An 18,471-nucleotide genomic window follows, 5' to 3' on the forward strand; every position below is an offset into this window, starting at 1 on the left:
ATTTACAAATAGAAGGCTTGATTCAGAAAATAACATGCAAAAGAATAACTGCAAAGCCGTACTTAACAGTCAATATAATATGATAATTCGAGAATATCAGCTAGTATAAAAACATTTTGTCAAGGTACATGCAATCAAAAAACGTCCAATTGAGAAGCAACGAAGTTACTGTTCAGTTAGTATTACTGGAAAACAACATTCTGTTTACTCGTATTCAGTTCATAGCTGAATTTGAAGAATTTTTAGTGAATGGTAACATCTTTTCGAGGAAATGGACTGTTCAACTGAAAGACTTCGATCCTTACATAGGGATTTCACACCTGTCAATCGACATAATCAACTTTGATTTTTACTAATACAATTTTAATTACTATCTAACATTAAATTGGCTAGTATGAAATATTTTCCAACCCTGAAGTACTAAAAATTGGATTGCAGAGCACATGTTAAATTGACATAGAAGATGAAAAGACCTGAACTTATTAGGGGACTATTATTTAAGATGAATTTGGCAGAAAAATAGTTCTTGATGCTAGTATTCTTATCACTAAAAATATTATTTCAGTCATTACACTAACCTGCTCAATATCCTCGATCTGGAAAATACTATCCGCATCAACCGGTTGATTGACGATGGTATCACTAACTTCGACAGATTTCTCGATGGCACCGATCAACTTCTTGCTATTGTTGGCGTTGAAGCTGCTGGAAGGAGTGCTGCTGCTGTTGGTATGGTTGTTCTTCTTCTTCATGAGCGACTTCTTCCTGCGCTTGCGCTTGTTGGAGGGTAGCGAGGATGAGGCAGAGAGAGGAGGCTCGTCGAGGGTGAGGTCGGTGGTGCTTGCACTCTGCTTGACGTCATCGGTCTCGGCGGCGATTGGCCGAAAGTCGTCGGTGACGTCATCTGTCTCGGCGATTGGCCGGAAGTCTCCGCTGACCGTGCTCAGCTTCCTGGCCACTTGACTCTTGTCGGCCGCCGAGCCCAGCGTCTCTGCCTTGAACGTTTTCGGCAGGTTGCCGCCGGCCAGCACCACTATCGGCCCCTTTTCTGCCGACCTTTCTTCATCCTCCTCTTCCTCGTCGCACTCGTTTCCCTGCGCATCTCGCTCCACTGAATCACGGTGTACATCAAAACTGAAACAACAAGTCAAGTTAATACAACAATATCTCAGATTCTCATTCCAAGACTTTGAGCGGATTTCTGCTCAAAACATTATCCAAGCCTAAGCGGATTTTAGAGGATAGTCTGACATGCTTTTACAAACTATCCTTGAAAATTAACATGACTTATAGCAAAGACAAAATATAATCTAGGTAATCGGTTAACGGTATATTTACTCTATGCTAATAGTTAGCTGTACTCGTGGTCTGTTTGCAAAAATATTTGCACGGTTTTTGTTAGATATTAAGAATATTCGAGCTAAAACATCAAACCCAATATACGTTAAAATTAGCGTCATGGGGTAGCTATAGGCACAATTGAAAGCTGTCGAAAGATAATTTAGAGGATTTGTAAATGGGAGAAGCTGATAGTGGTGGGTATTACACACGTTAGAGAAACAGCTTGCATGTGACAAAAAAAAGCTTGTCTAATGTATGCACAGATTACTGCTACCTAGGCTATTTTATAACTTTTAAATTATTAAACTGATCTCTATTATCTATGGTAAATATGGATTAACGGAATAAAAAAGGGGAAATTTTGGCAAATGAGGCTGAGTGTGATTGATTCAGGCAAGAATGGCCAGGAAAATGGTTTCTGTTTTCATTATGTAGGTATTAAGTAGCACTCACCTCCACTGATCTGCTTTCGCTATTTCAGCCGAGAATCGATCTGCAAATGTCGACTCTGTAGGAATCGGTGAGCAAGCAAGGTGTGGAGGAATAAACTCATCTATTCCTTCTTCGCCTGGTGCAACTTCTTCAACGAAAAAAGCCTCACCAGATTCTCCTAATTTCATATGAATGTCAACAGGCTCGCCATTTATCTCGATGTCCACCTGAAACAACAAAATAAGTTTAGAATGCAAGAAGAGATAGTGAACAGAATATTTATTAGAGATAATATACTATATTGCAAAATAAAATCATACGATTAGACGTTTCAAGGGTTTGATTTTTTACCGATTCTCATTTAATAAGTGATCGCCCTCGCAGTCAGAGCAGTGTTCAATCGCACATATTAGATGAGCGCCGTGCTCGCTAGTCTCTCTTTGGAAGGATAGGATGACTGCTTGAGACTAGCCTCGCTTTTAGAAGCTTCAAAATCACTTCCCCAAGGTTCGGTACATTCAGAATTCTAGACCTATTAATGATTTCTCATAGCCTATAATCCTTAGTATAACCCATGCATAATAATCATATTGGAATTGTTCTCAGCAAAAAAATAAACTTTCTCAGAAAAACAGAAACCAAGAATATTCATGTACTTATGATCTAAAAACATTTTGCCATGTCCTGAAAGCTGTGTCTGGAAGAAGTGATAATTTTCAAGTTCGGTCCCATGCAATTCAAATGAGGTGATCTGAGTGACAACTAGATTAGCGAGTGGTTGTCCAGGCCGGTAAAACTATTTTGGCCAGAGATTGAGGTGAGCGCTGTGTTAACAGTAATCCTATTGGAACGGTGTCTGATAGTGAAGAGCTGCAAAATCACTTCACACTTGCTCGTAAGCCCACCTAAGACCATTGATTAGGTCCACTGTATCTCTCAAATGTCCCTCCAATTATCCACTTCCAAGCCCAGATACTTATACTAGTGTAACGTTAGAAATGAGACGTTGTCTGGGCAACTGACCACTTTCTCCTTACTGCGAAGAACGCCGATTTTTCCGAAGCGCACATGGAAGGGAGAGCACGAATAGGAGCCATCAGGCTGCTCGACGACCACCACATCGATCGCCCCTGTCAGAGTCGCAGCATTGATCTCGTTGTAAGCATACCGGAAGTTACTGATCACTTTGCCCAAGTAGTTCATGCTGTGCATACCTGAAACAATTACCATCACATTCAAAACTCTATTCAAATGATTTTCTATTCACAAATTTTGCAGCTCAATAAATGGATATAACCTACCTATATTAGAACAATCAAGAAAAATTAGTAGAAATATAAGTTTGGCTGTTTCTAGCCTTCAAAAGAATAATTTTCGAATCGTTCTGGTTTCCTATTCAATTGTATTAATTTCATAAAGGAATAGATGAGTACTTTGTAAATAAGGAAGAGTAAATTGATTTTATGAAGGAAAAGATGAGTAGGTAGCTTGTTGATAAGGAAAAGTAAATTGATCAGTGATGCAGCAACTTGCGTAACACATTACACATTAGGCTATATGTATGGCTATAAGATCATATATATATATGGTCAAATTTGGGATCAGATCACGTTTGACCGTTTTCAACGTGGTCGTCAAATATTTGATCGTCTTAACACGTTTTAAATCTATGATAAATATTGGTCAAATATTTATGACCATATAACTTACATGACTGTGTAATGAGGCCCAAAAGATATAAGAAGTAGTTAATCATGAGATACAAGATAATAATGTTATAGACAACAATTTATCTCTAATATCCAATATTCAATGTCGTGATCAAGGCCAGGTTTTCCTGTGTGATTGTGTAAAGTGATTAAAAACATGATACATCAACTGTAGACAGTCTGACAGTCCAGCAAAGCTTTCATTAAAAAAACCCTTCAACTGATAGAAGCTCCTTCCAATGAGCCACCGTGACAATGAGTTTTTGAATACATTTACTGGGCGCGCCAAACTGAGTCTGGCAGGCAGTTGAACATTCGCACTGCCAACACTGGAAAACTGTCCTTCACCCTTGACAGGCGACAGCGTGGCACATCCAAGTTGACCCTCCCTCGAGTTCCATGTGAATGCACTTCTTCTCTTCTGGTGAATGTGCAGATGTTTTTCCTGGCATGTAGGAGCGATGACAGTATGCACAGGCTATGAACTGTATGAATACCCAAACGATGGAATATGGGATGGCAGTGTGCATCATACTCACTACATGTCATTACACGGAGTACCTTCTTCTGGAGCAGAAGTATGTTTCTCCCATGCGCAGAGGGTCCATATCAAGATGCCCTAGTGAATATGGCTGGAAAATACCGCATGGTACAACATCAGCAGGCGTTCAACACTAAGTAGCCCCCTCATCTTCCGGAGCAGATAGACAACTCTAGAAAGCCTTTTGCAAACTTTGATGATATGTGACTCCCACGATAGTTTGGTATTGATACCAAAACTAACAAATATCACAGGCTCAGCATCAAGAGTATCTGTTATGTTGAGAGTACATGCAATCTCCTGAGCCTTGGACTCATTCAACTTCAGCTTATTATAGGCAAACCACTTCTTGGCCTCAGAGAAGAACGTATAAGCCTTGAATTTGGCATCATGGCGCCGTCTGCCCTGACCATTGATTGTGGTGACATCAGCAAAAAGCAAGTTAGAACCATCCATATGCTAGTCATCAATCATCAACAGGAACAGTAGCGGGCCAAAGTACTGAGCCTTGAGGCACACCATGTGGTACATTTTCTTCATTTGATTTGGCACCCATTATTGAAACGATCTGCTTTCTATCCTTGAGGTAGTCGGCGACCATTTTCCACGCTATTCCCCGAAACCTATATCTAGCAAGCTCTCTCAACAAGATGACATGAGACACACAATCAAAAGCCTTTGAGAGATCGCACAATATCAACTCAATTGCTTCATGTTCCTCAAAAATCTCTTGTATTCTTTGAACAAGAGAGAGCACTGCAGATGTAGTGGACCTGCCTCATCTAAAACCATGCTGCATGTCACGAAGGAGGTTATTACTTTCCAAATACTTGTAATTTGTCTCAACATGGCAGTCTCTATAATATTACTAATGATTGGCACAATAGAAACTGACCTGAAATTGCCAATATCATCAGGATTGCCTTTTTAAAATAAGGGCTCAGTTCTTGCAACCTTGAGGCAGTCTGGGAATACTCCATTAGACAGGCATTGACCAACAGAAGGAGTGGACCTATTATCACACCAACAACTTTCATCAAGACATAAATGTAGATAGGCCATAGATGTCTTGGCTGAAGGTGGTTTTAAAACCTTCTACAATGTTTGTCAGCTTCACGGCATTCAATGGCCTGAAACAATGAAACTGAAGGAGAGTTTCAGGCACTGATGAGGCTGGATCATGGCCTGAGTCTGGAATGCCATCCACTATCTCACCCACGGTGCTTGGAAAATCCCTGGCTCCAACAGGGCTAGACCTATACTTTGTCAATGAGTGCCTTGTGAGAGTCCTTGATGAGAATCCAAGCTGCTTTTGCGGTATTAAGGGGTTGGTCTATAAATTTGACATTGTTTTATATTTTTGCCCTATCTATCTCCACTCTATTTTAGTAAATTTGAATTCTTTATTGATTCATACGATAAGTACATAATCAAAATAATAGGGAGAGAAAAAAATATAGATCTAGTATATATACTCCATAGTTCTACTATTTGGACAAATTTTTATTTACTAATTTTTCTAATAATATAAGAACTCATGCTGACTACTGAATGTGATATACTAGCTATGGATAACATACTGGCTGGTTCTTATACTGTTTATTTACTGCCTGAAATGGCTAATCATTTTCATATTTATTAATGTTCTTCTAATAATTGGCTACATTTTTACTGGTTAATTTGTTTTGAAAGCACAAAAACATAAGATTACATAAAATTTAAAAATATTGATAAAGGCTTAGATTATTTTGATTGTTTTCTAAACTAGAAAAGGTAAAGCGTAATTTTTATACACTCTTTACTGTCTAACGCATTAGCTGTTTGTGGCTTAGTTTATTTTTGTGATAGACATACTGTGAATTAACAGCTTAAACTTCTTGTTCTCTTTCAAGTAAAAAAAATTGAGTCGATATCTCTAAAAAAAAGCTGAGATACAGAGTTTGCTCGTGGGGTAAAATTTTGCCCTGGAAGGTTGACTTGGTTAAAATACCATAATCAAGATATTTATAACATTTTATGGAAAAGCAAAAAACATTTTTTGCGATATTTTTAAAGTCAAAAATTAAAGTTAATTAGCACTAAGAAAAGACATTAAATAATTACAGCATTTCAACAGCGATCTTACATATTTTTCAATACTTCATTTCACTACACATTAATTTTGATTGAGGTAACTAAAGGAGTTGATTCATTACATAAAAACATAATATTATTATTGTGGACATCTGATCATTTTAGCATCTAGCCTGCAGATGATAAAATCTATCAAACACATAGTAGGTACTCGTAAAACTTGATTAAATGATTAGATGCAATTTATTAAAGTTAAATTTCAATTGTAACGTGATTGGTAAGATCTGAGCTAACATTGTTTTATTACAAATATATAATTAATATTATTTTAATCTGAAAACCATCAAAACTAAAAACTAAATGAGCTTGAGATATCTCATAAAAATCAAGAATAACAATTACATGAAAATATTGTCTCTTCAGCACACACTGATAAGAAAAATGTTTAATAATATTGAGCTTCTTTCAGGAATAGAAAGATTTACTGACAGCAATACTGTAAGTACATTCTATAAAATTATTACTTATCATAAATACTGTCAAATCAGTGTTTTAATCTAAAAAACATTGTAAAATTGTTTACAATTTATAAGTTATAAATATCTTTAACTTATTCTTGATTTTTGAAATACAGTAGTTTGGTAACACCATGGCCTTGCTTCTAAGAATAGCTTTATCGTTTAATTCAATTACAGTAGTTGATTCGATAAAAAGGTTACAATACCCTACTTTCAATTTCTATAATTATGTAAAACAAAAGATTTTTCCTTTAATTTATGAAAGTGCCAAATTGAAATCATTGCTACTTACATTTAATAGATCTTTGTCTTCGCTACCTCAAACGAAAACAGGTTAGCTATTTCTTTGTCAGTATCTAAACAAAGACGATACACTGTTTCTTTTCAAAAAATCCTCACGAATATTAGCTTTGTGGAAAAATTTTCTCAGAAACAAAAATAATGAAGTTATCAAATGTACGAAAAACGGGGTACATAATCTAACAAAACTAATGTAATAACCTTTCTAGCTAAGGATATGATTACATTTTTTCCATATGATTACGACAGTATTCTACTGAGCCTGTGCACTGTGCAGAAGAGTGATCCAGCAGCAAGAAAGCGTAGGCCGCTATGTTGACAGTTCACAGCAGAGGATACGTCATATCAGCTGATTTTTCAACAATGCATAGTTGCGGGAACAACCGTAAACAGCGCTAGAGCGCGATATTTGAATTCAATGTATATAGAAACAGTTTTCTCATTATTTAGTTCTCTCAAGGTTATAGAAACTAATTGCTCTCATTTTATAATATGATGGATTAGATAAAATTGCAAACTGTCAAGAATTTCTCATTTATCTATTATGATAAGTTCATATTCAACAAAAGAACGTATTATCGGTACCTTATTAGTACCGTACAACGGGCCTATTTAGCCTACCGGTACTATACATAAAATACCTATTAATATAAGGTATTTTTTATTAATATAATATAAGGTTTTTTCTAAAATAAAAATTGAAAAACTTAGAAAACTGCATGATTATTCTAATTGATAGAATGAGAGAAATAATTCTCATGGTTTCATCAGGAGAAAAGCGATCATGACCAAAAATACTTTAGGGCTCTGGAAGCCACTTCAAATCTAGTATCTATTTAAATAAAAATCGAGCCTCAAATTCTGACATTCAATAACTTTTTTATGTGTGCACCAAATTTGATTATTTTTTTAGTTGTGTTCGTCATATATTCATGACCAGGTTTATGGCCTATCAAATTAGTAATCCGACTTCAGGACTCTTTCCTACAGTCCTTCAAAGTTTACATGTAATCCTTCCTTATGGGAGAAGATTTGTGAGCTGGCCACACACAGAAATAAAAACCAGCTGTTATAATCATTGCATCATACAACAGACATTGGTAGATAGTAGACAAGAGTGTGTGCTGCTCCATAACCGCCCATGTATTTTATTTTTATAATACCCCGACTAAAAACAAAATGACTGTTCTGTGTGTAACCATCCAGCAGTGCGGCCTCAGGTTAAAGACTTACATGCTCTAAAGACATTTTGCTTTGTTACGAATAATTGTTCTGTCTTCGGTGTTCAGAATTAATTGATTTTTAGCAAATGATTTATTTTGCAGTTTGAAAATTATCTATGTAAATAAAATGCCGCATCGCGCCTCCTCAGGTGTGCATCCAGCTAAAGTTTGTCATGAGATTGATGAGATGCATTAAACTATTTGACGGTACGAAGTTCGCCGAGCCAGCTAGTTTGTAATAAATTATAGAATATGGGTAATATTATTTGGAGCTGGAAGAGTATAAAGTTATCGATTATCTCCTTAGTATGACTAGAAATTTATAAGAGCATTATATCTTGTAAAAATCTCAAAAATATGTTTGGTTTGTTCTCTGAAACACACTCATTCACAGGAGTGAAATGTGTATGTCTACAGCCCTACCCTATTGTAGAAAAAAGAAGAAAAGACTGCTTTGAGATAAAAGAAAAAATCCTTCTTTCAAAACGAAAAAATACATCTAAGAAGATGCTTCCATGCATCTTCAGTAGAATGATGAAAATACTGTGCAACTCTGAATAATAGACTTGAATTCTTTGTGTCAGTTCTATACTCTATCATGTAAAACGAGGAGCCTGCCTCACATTTTATGTAGATCTACACTTTTTTAAAGGTAATACGGCGGTAGTTTGTGCAGCTCACTCAAAAGCTTATAGTAAAATGTGTGGCCCTGATGGGCCAAATAAGGAAATACAACACACATAGAGTCCCGTCTCCCTCCCATTCACCCGTGCCGAAGGTGAATAGTTCTTTTCATAAAACAAGATCTGAACCTTAAACGTGGACCACCTTTTATGCTAATGCTGTAATACTCCTGTGCAGCTCTACTCTTTATGCTCTAAAGCGATGCTGTAATATTATCAGTTGCTTCACGACTCTGCTCACTAACCATGCGGCTATGTCGCGCCGGGCTGTGTCTTCTGGAGTCCATGCGCTTTTTCCCTCCGCTTCTCTCACTCCTCTATTGGTCACAGGTTTTTTTTCTCCCGCTTCTCTCACTCCACTATTATTGGTCACAGGGTCCACTTTCACTTGGACAGCAGCAGTTGAACAGCTGCCAGCTCTGTAGCTGCCCCCTGCCCACATCCCAGATGCTGCATACTGTGTCGTTGCATTGGTGACCTCGAATGGATAACCGATAGCACTCCACACAACCTACAAACACTTCTCACTTCAACTACGTGATAAAGGCCTGATCGGATGATATCTTTCTCTTTTTTCTGACATGCCCAATTTCCGATCAGCTCAACTTCTGTCTTTCTCTTTCCATTGAGAGGGTTATTTACCTCGTTTATTCCGTTATTGAATCATGCAATCTGCGGATACTGTATCAGCATTTGATACTATATTACACACGCTTGCATGGTTCCAATGTTTTCTACGGTCCAGCAATAAAGGCGATGCAGTTGTTTTCTATTTCTTACTAACATTATTGTAAATATACCGTACTTCCATAAATAGTGTTCTAGTATTTCAAAAAAAGATATAATTAAAATTCTTGCATTTTTTTGCAATAAAATACCAGAAGTGTTAAAATCGTTCTTATCGATTGATTTATGAAAATAATTGTTCTGTAAGTATACTTATCGAAATACAGACGATAAACTTGAGGTTTTAGACTTTGCTTGAGATCAAATGATTCCAAGGGAATATAAACAGATCTGTGTAGTGAATAATTTATTCTGAGTCTACATATAAGAACAGAATAAATTTAGGGTATGGTACCTATTATTTTTAGATATATATTAAAGGTTTTTTTAGATTAATCGTATTAACGCACCTATTTGCGTATTGTTGGATAATATTAGGCAAGGAGATAGGCCTATTTAAAACCCATCTTCGAATGAGGAAAGAAGTGTGGTTGCTGATATTCAGGGCTAGAAAGACCTGTACAGTGATATTGACCTTTTTAAAGCTATCGTGATTTTTTATTTCTAGACATTTCATTTATTTTATTGGCTCTCTAATATTTCAAATTAACTGGACATTTATCAAATTGTTAGAATTAGAAGTGATATTATACTGATCTTTGAGATAAAGAAAAGATAGACCAATAGGAAAGTTAATATTATTAAAAGCAGTAATTATACGACTTATATACAATAATATTTGGATTCCAAAGAGACTTATCACTATCGATGTTAATTACTTTTCTATCCATATTGTGCAAATATAAATGCTTTGAACTAGAATGCTCTCGAAAGAGATTTATCAAACACGTTTCACATCATGCTAAAATATGTGTGAAGCAACCTAATTTTGCAGGCATCAAATGCAACTTGTAAAACTAGTTTCAAGCTGAGTAAATTGCAGGCTTCTCAATTTATGAGAGGAAAAAAGAGTGATTATTTACATTGGATAGAGGGAATTCATAATATTTTATGTGGATTGAGTTTTTTTCTGAAATGAAGAAATGAGTAGCTTATTTTCATTAAATAGAGGTAATATTATAATAGAAAGAATAGGTTGAAGCAATGTACCGGTACCTATAAAACATTGGATTCTATGTTCATTGGGTTGGAGCAATATTGTTTTTTTCCAACCAGAACCTGGAGGTTCCTATTATGGAAATATTGTGTTTGTGGAGAAATAACAATAGTGAACGTTTTTCAGAACACCCGAACTAAGGCTATTAGTTTTGAAGTTTTTATTCATTTATAAAATGATTATCCTCATCAAATTACCAAAGATATTATACCAATATCGATAATCCAACTTTCATTCTTCATAAAAACTTATATTTAATATTTTTGCAATCCAAAAATCATATCGCACTAAAAATAATTAAAAAAATAGTCTGAAAATAGATAAAATAGACTGGCCAATTCATGCTAAAACAGCTCATTTTGACTAATTTTGCGACTATTGACGGTCATTATTGTATTGAATGAGCTGCTCGGTGAGATAAACAAAGCATTTCTTGAATAATAATTTTCTATGCATGGTCAGTAGGCTATTATCACGACATTGACATAGCTGCCCTAATGAAAATATACGTTGAAAAATAGGTTCTATAGAATAATAATTGTAAATAAGTCTTGCACTCTTTATAAGAGCTGCAAGATGTAATCCTTTTCTATCCCCGCTATCTTTTTTAGGGGACTCGCATCTTCAAAAACCAAATTTTTTTAGCAAAGCATGAAAAAATCTACAATATGGAATAAATGGAACTATTAATTTTACTAAGAATAATACGGTTACTCTGTTGAGTCAAATTTGACGTTATTTTGAAGATCTACCATTTTTTGGAGATTTATAGAATCTTGAGTTCAAGTGTAGGAACTGTAGGAAACTTGAGAACTGTAAACAATAAATTGCCGCTTGAAGAGGACAACAGCTTGCGTTGAACCTGTTTTGATCAACACAAACACGGTAGAGTGTATCAAGGCCTTTTCTACTATTTGAGAAGCGACAGCCAAAATAATAAAAACTAACTTCCTTGTTTTTTCGAATATATGTAGCTTGTATTTGAAAAGATCAACAACATAAGTTGTAAACCTCTACATTGAATATAATTTTACAGCTTCAAAATCAGTAGACTGAGAAGTAAAAATGATATAGAAATAAAATAAAATATTAATTGATTTGGTTGGCATCACTGGCATTTAGCAAAAAAAAAAGAATTGAGTACAAAAGCAAGATATATTAATTAATGTGATGAATTCAAAAGTGGCTATCCTTCTAATGAAGAAGTCTATTCAGATGGCCTAGAATTTTTAGGAACAAATTCCAACCCCAGTATCAAACCTTTTCAGAAACGAATAAAGTATCTGAAATGAACTCAAGTAAAACCAAGAGAAGGCTTTTTTGTGATTGTACTCTATTTTACAGTAGGCCTACTCATTGAAATACTGTAAACTAACTTATTTAGAGATTGAAAACTAAAAATGAGAATTAGAATAGAAACGTTACCAATGTACCGTACACAAAGAAGTTATTGACTGAACAGTGTGATTTAAGAGAGTGGAAATAACAGAGCTCTGCTTGTTCTGCCTGTTCATTTTTACCGTATAATTATATGATAATAGAAAGCTTTATTAAAAACAGCCATAACTTCCTTGTTTTCAGATATTTTCGAAACGGGACTTACGCTTTAAAGAATTTGGGGTCGCTGAATCCAAATCCGAAATCAGAAATCTTCTATCTATATTTTTAAGGAAGTTAGACTTTGAGAAAAAAGTGATGAGTCATACTTTTCGCAAACGGCGGCGTAGTTGTTAGATCTTGCCTCTGCTTGCCTCGAGGGGAAAAGACGTGACAAAACGAGGTTCCTGGATAGGAGTCACCATGTGAAAGACACGATTTGACTCAATGTACTTCGACAAAAAAACGAGAACACTGTTCAGTGTTCAAGTTGCACGTCTCCTATCGTGTGAAAGAGGCCTTATAGTTTACATGAACCATCGATTAATTCTTGGATAAGATTATGGGTCGTTGTCCGACTATTGAAATGTCATGCCATGATTCTGTTGTTAGAGGTGGGCGGTAAAGGGAAGCGATTGTGTATTGTTTTGACCTTTGACCTTTGCGCGTGTATAAATTTAATATTTATCATGAGTTGTGCTGTTTCAGGTAAAAAGCTACTGAGGAGCTCAGTATATAGAAGTTGCACAATTGAAGTATATTGATGTTATGGTTTATTGATTTTCTTCCCATAGAAAATTAGCCGTCATGATAAGAAAACCTCAATTTTTAGAGCTATGTTGAGTCAACATTGATCTTTAGAATGAAAAAAGTTCATAAAATGTATTATTTATGCCATCAACCTAATATTTATAGACTTTGCGATTTATGATATGTAGTGAGGAATAAGAGCCAGGGATGGCTCTTAGATGAAGGGAAGAAACAGGCATGGTAATTAGGCTATCAAATTGAGAAAAAATAAATAACAAACCAGATCTCCATCCCTTGTACAACTTCCCATGAAGTGTGAGCTTTAATAGCCTATGATTGTTATTTACCAGTATTAAATTCATGGTCAAGTCTGTGTATTACAAAAAAATCTAGAAACTAACTAAATATTTAACATTTATGATTAGGACTACTATTAATCCTAATAATTTGTCACCTCTAAAAGATGTATTATAATATTAGAAGTGACCAATAGAGATAATTAGAGGTGGCAGGTGGCTATGACAATAAATAAATTATTTTCTTTCACCCTGTTTTTCAATTTCTCTGTTTGAATAGAAACTATATTTCATTCACAAATTATCCAATTTCATTATTTTTCTTTTAATTGCATGTCATAACCTACAGCTGATATCAAGGTACCAAGAATACAGGTATACATTGGGTGATATAGTAATCTCTTACAATAATAATTTTCAATTTTGTTCATTACTGTAATCAGACCTTGTGCTATATTATAGTATTGGAAATTAGCCTTATAGAGAGATAATCGGATAGCGTATCAGAATTTAATCATGCCAATAGAATAAAAATATAAAGCAATCTCTCCTTATCTTGTCTTTATAGCCGTTGCAGTTGCAGTACTCGAATGTGGAGAATATGTTTCCAAAAATATCAGAAATAAGCCTCAGTCTGTGATATTACACAACGATGTTTTCAAGTGTTCAACATTCCATGATTAAGCCAAGCAATTCGTATCAACAGTCACACCTGGTATAATGCCAAATTTTGAAATTTGCAAGGCAACGAAAAACTCTTACCAACATGGGTGAATGCCAAAAAGAATAGTCCATCTTCCCTTTCAAAGAGCGCTAAGCTCAACTTATTCTATTATTGAACTGTGCCGAAACATCCATATTTGCTTTACTATACATGAAATCCAGGTAGTTCAACATTTTCACAAAAATCTATCGTTTGAGAGATTATTCATCTTTTACATTGTTATAGTTAATATAGAGGCGTTCACTACAAACTGTTATGGTGATCGGATCTCTGGGACCATGTATTTTACCATCAACAAGAAAAAGAGTTATTTTGCCAAAAAGTCTGGGGTCTCTACCAGCGAGGTGATGAGCAAACAATAGTCGGTTTATGCTCTATATGCTCTCTCTTTCTTTCGACAGGTGATTTTAAATAATTTCAAATAACAATCGTTTACGGCATTTAACCATTCGTTAAATTAAATAAAAACTAGAAATTCATATTTTTCTGATTGAAGTAGTGGAAACAAAAAGTTAAGTTTCAAATCCAAATAAATAAATAAATATTTAAAGTATATTGAATGGATATTTATAAATAGATTGATAGGCCTGCAACTAAATATTGTTAAATGTATATATGATGAACGCCTTTGTGTTTAATTATTTATCACATTGTGTACAAATACTTATCATGAGGAAAGGCACAACAGGCTCATGCCAAAAACTGTCCCATTTCCAATTTATACTATACTGTCCAAATCAAAATGTTGGTTATGCCACTTTCACTTTTCAAAATACAATTTACGCTCTTCAATAATCATATAAACGAGTAAATTTTGAACCAAATAGGTACTATTAGAGTCTAAAATCAAAAAATCTAGAACAGTAATTTTGTAATTATTCAAAAAGTCTAAATTTTGAATGAAACTTGAGATTTTTGAGCTAAAAACTCCACAATTTACAGAAAACCTAATGTTGAGAACAATGTCCAACCACCTGAAGGAGAAACCTGATTTTGCGTGCGAAGAGCCATTATCTCTTTTATGTCGGAGCCCTTCAGTAGCAAAAGGTGTTGGTCCCAAAGTTCCTAGCACAAACTATTAGCATTGGTTGAATAGGTTGAAAAACTTGAGCATTGTTTTAATATAATTCATTGAATGATGATAATATTCTAATTGACACTTATTGTAATAATTATTCACTTTGAACAATTAATTACGAGTCAGGTATAGCAGTCAGGTATTACCTGACTGCTATGTCGTAATTAATTGTTCAAAGTGATTATTTAACAAGCAGTTCGTAATGGAATCAAACATTGAAGAGTAATAATTATTGTACGAATATCAAATATAATTTATTGCAAGCACCTCGAAGACTCCTGCTACTGCAAGCTGATTTATTTCATGTTAGCTGATTATGTTAAAAAATATTACTGCAATCATGAAATATTTCATGTTTCATGTTTCCATTAGCATATGAGCAAATGTCAACTTCATTTATTTCCATCAATATGCTTTCCTATTTTCTCATTTCAATGCTGTTTCACACAATATTAAATATAATATCGTTTTTCCAATTCTATTATAAAATCTTGAGCCATAAAAGTTGAGAGCTTGGGTTTCTACTGTTTTGCAGATTTGACGCCTACTGAGATCGGACTCCCCAAGAATGTCGTCAAACTATTGCTTGCTTAGAATGTCGTCAAATCATTGTTCAAGTATTGGAAAAACAATACTTCAGGCATGCATGAGCAGAATAGGTACTGATGACATATTACTTTAGATAAAGTATGCAATTTCACCTGATGGAGAAAATTGACGACTACAGACCGGAAAACTTGGCAATTGGACATGCAAACTAAAAAAAAAAAAAATGATTTAATAGACGGTTGCAAAATAGGATAGCCTACTGTAAATACCTATTAGTACTGTAGATACGAATAATCATTCTCAATTTTTCCCGCTGAGATAGGCTAACTATTGCTGTTCTAGAGAGTCAATTCCAAGGAGAAATCTTTTATATGGGTTTTATTGCCTTCTCTATAGGGCGATAATATAATTATTATCAAAGTGAACTTTTGAGTGATAGCCTTCTGTGGAGCTATTGCTGATATCGAATTATTCTCTTTTATTTGAGTTTGTGAATATTTTAGAAAATGAGATTTCATTGTAACAATATTGTTTGTAAGGTAGGCTGAATGCATTATTTTCAACTCGTAGAAGAAAAGAGAATTGCCGGAAGGTAGGAGGATGGTGTTCAGTAAGGATAGCGTGTCAATCTTACTGAATTATTTTGTTTTGCTACATACGATCTTTTCTTGTCCTGACAATACCAGTATGTCAGTTCGGTGGTGAAAGCAGTCACGAACTTGATGTCAGTTTTTGAACCAAATTATAGATCTACAGAGTTGAAATATTGCAGTGTTGTTTATCTTGCTAAGTTTCATGTATCAAATTGATCAGGATGGTTGATTCTTGAATGTAGATGAATGATCAGACTAAAAAACCAGTCAGGAAGATTAGACGGGTACAATGAATTGGCAGTTTAAAAAAGTTGTATTATAAGCTGATTTCCGACCTTCAATTGATAGACTGACTAAACTGGTGAGTTTTGAATGTTGTGAGTTGAAGTTGTAAGTGCGGTGCGGTGCGGTGCAGTGCGGTAGGCCTATCACTAAGACGACCTTGTCCCATTATCAATGTCAGTTGGCAACTACAGCCTCAGCTGAGGAGGCATTTATAGGGAAGCGACCTCTGCCTATAGAGCTCAGAAGGTTAGCACAATCGACTGATAAAATGATAAAAAGCTCTTCACGCCAGTTTATCATGATTCATGATGTCCCAATATATACGGTAGGCTAATTTATGAGAAAGTTTTTTGACGTATATTCTTGACGCTTTCAAATGTAAACTATCAAGATTTTTATATATATTTTTTGCTATTCATTTATTTTCAAACTCATTGACGGTTATATGATAGTAACATGATTATTCCCCTCCACATTACGTAATAGTGATAACGGGTAATTCTCTTATTTTGAGTTTGAGTGGTGTAGGAATAGAATCACGCTCCAAGCTGTGATCAGTTGAAATTCTCATTTCCATTATATTGGGTTTCCTGTCTAATCAATTGCTTTCCGTTAGTAATCCAAAATGAAAGAACAAAAACAGAGAGGCTTGGGTATATTTATATCATTTATAGAATTCATGAGTTTGAGTTTAGAAAATTCAATCTGAAGCTCTATGCAGAGTTTACACACATGAACTTGTCAAAGTAAGAAGGGATATTTTTATTACTTTTTTGTAATTAAATAGACCGATTAACAATCAAATTTCTTCATTAAGAGAATTTATTCACTTACTGTGACAACGAGATCTTTCGGCAGGTTCACCATCTTCATGGTTGTCAAATTTTACAGGAAGAAATTTAACTGCTAGTCGTACTATTCAATAACAAAAATCTGGTGTGGTACACTCACACAACTTTCCTTGCTCATATTTGAAACTACGATCAGACTTCTGTATATGTGTAGGCTATATATAATTGTTTTCAGAGAACTTCTTCTTTGTGTGAATAATTGTGAAATTCGATGATTTTTTTAGTCTTCATTTTTTTAAAGTCATAAAATAAAATAAGTCATAAAATTTAAGTCATAAAATATCTCGACTATGTATTCTTTTTATGAACTGCGCTACCTACCTACCTCATGCACGAGAAGGAGGTTACTTTCTTTAGTCCATTTCTCAAGGATGGGGTGAACCCCCCATTGGTTTACCAGAAAGGAGACTCATGCCAGTTGATAAGAGCTGATAAATAACTATACAGGGTATGAATTTGAAAAAAATCGGTCAAGTTATTTTTGAGAAAATCGTGAAAAACATGGTTTTTTAGTGATTATCCGCCAGTTTTCTCAAGAATATTACGGAGCTCCTGCAATTTTCCCAGAAATGAGACTCATGTCAGTTAATGAGGCTTATGAATAGCTATCCATGATATAAATTTGAAGAAAATCGTTAGAGCCATTTTCGAGAAAACCGTGAAAAACATGGGTTTTTAGTAATTATCCGCCTTTTTTCTCAAGAATTATACGGAGCTCCTGCAATTTTCCCAGAAATGAGTTTCATGTCAGTTGATAGGGCATATAAATAGCTATCAATGATATAAATTTGAAGAAAATCGTTAGAGCTGTTTTCGAGAAAACCGTGAAAAACATGTTTTTTTAGTCATTATCCGCCATTTTTTCCGCCATATTGAATTGAATTTTATTGAATTTCTTATTGTCACACAAACACACACACACACACACACACACACACACACACCACACACACACACACACACACACACACACACACACACAACACACACACACACACAACACACACACACACACACACACACCACACACACACACACACACACCACACACACACACACACACACAACACACACACACACCACACACACACACACACACACACACACACACACACACACCACACACCACACACACACACACATACAGACCAATACCCAAAACCACTTTTTTGGACTCAGGGGACCTCGGAACGTATAGAAAACTTGAAATTGGGGTACCATAATTTTTTTTGGAAAGCAATACTTTCCTTACCTATGGTAATAGGGCAAGGAAAGTAAAAAAGTGATTTAATAGTAAGCAGTTAT

At 35.0% G+C, this 18,471-nt stretch overlaps 1 protein-coding gene across 22 annotated transcripts in view; it reads right to left on the reverse strand.

Moving 5' to 3' along the window:
• LOC111058914 (phosphatidate phosphatase LPIN1) overlaps positions 1–18,471 on the reverse strand; it is a 47,066-nt gene that overhangs the window by 18,765 nt on the left and 9,830 nt on the right. For 13 of the 22 annotated variants that reach the window (XR_005572838.1, XR_005572839.1, XR_005572824.1 and 10 more), the window contains exons 2-4: positions 2,797–2,987; positions 1,795–2,000; positions 579–1,134 (exon numbers count right to left, since the gene is read on the reverse strand). Coding sequence is in view for 16 of the 22 variants with exons in the window: in XM_039440422.1 (XP_039296356.1) it covers positions 579–1,134; positions 1,795–2,000; positions 2,797–2,987 (953 nt within the window). In the remaining 6 variants the exon portion in view is untranslated. Of the gene's footprint in view, positions 1–578; positions 1,135–1,794; positions 2,001–2,796; positions 2,988–6,126; positions 6,233–6,906; positions 7,230–18,471 lie in introns of those variants that run through there. The other 9 variants (XM_039440471.1, XM_039440443.1, XM_039440480.1 and 6 more) reach the window with 7 other exon arrangements.

Source organism: Nilaparvata lugens, chromosome 1 (genome assembly GCF_014356525.2).
Source record: "Nilaparvata lugens isolate BPH chromosome 1, ASM1435652v1, whole genome shotgun sequence".
Taxonomy (NCBI): Eukaryota; Metazoa; Arthropoda; class Insecta; order Hemiptera; family Delphacidae; genus Nilaparvata; species Nilaparvata lugens.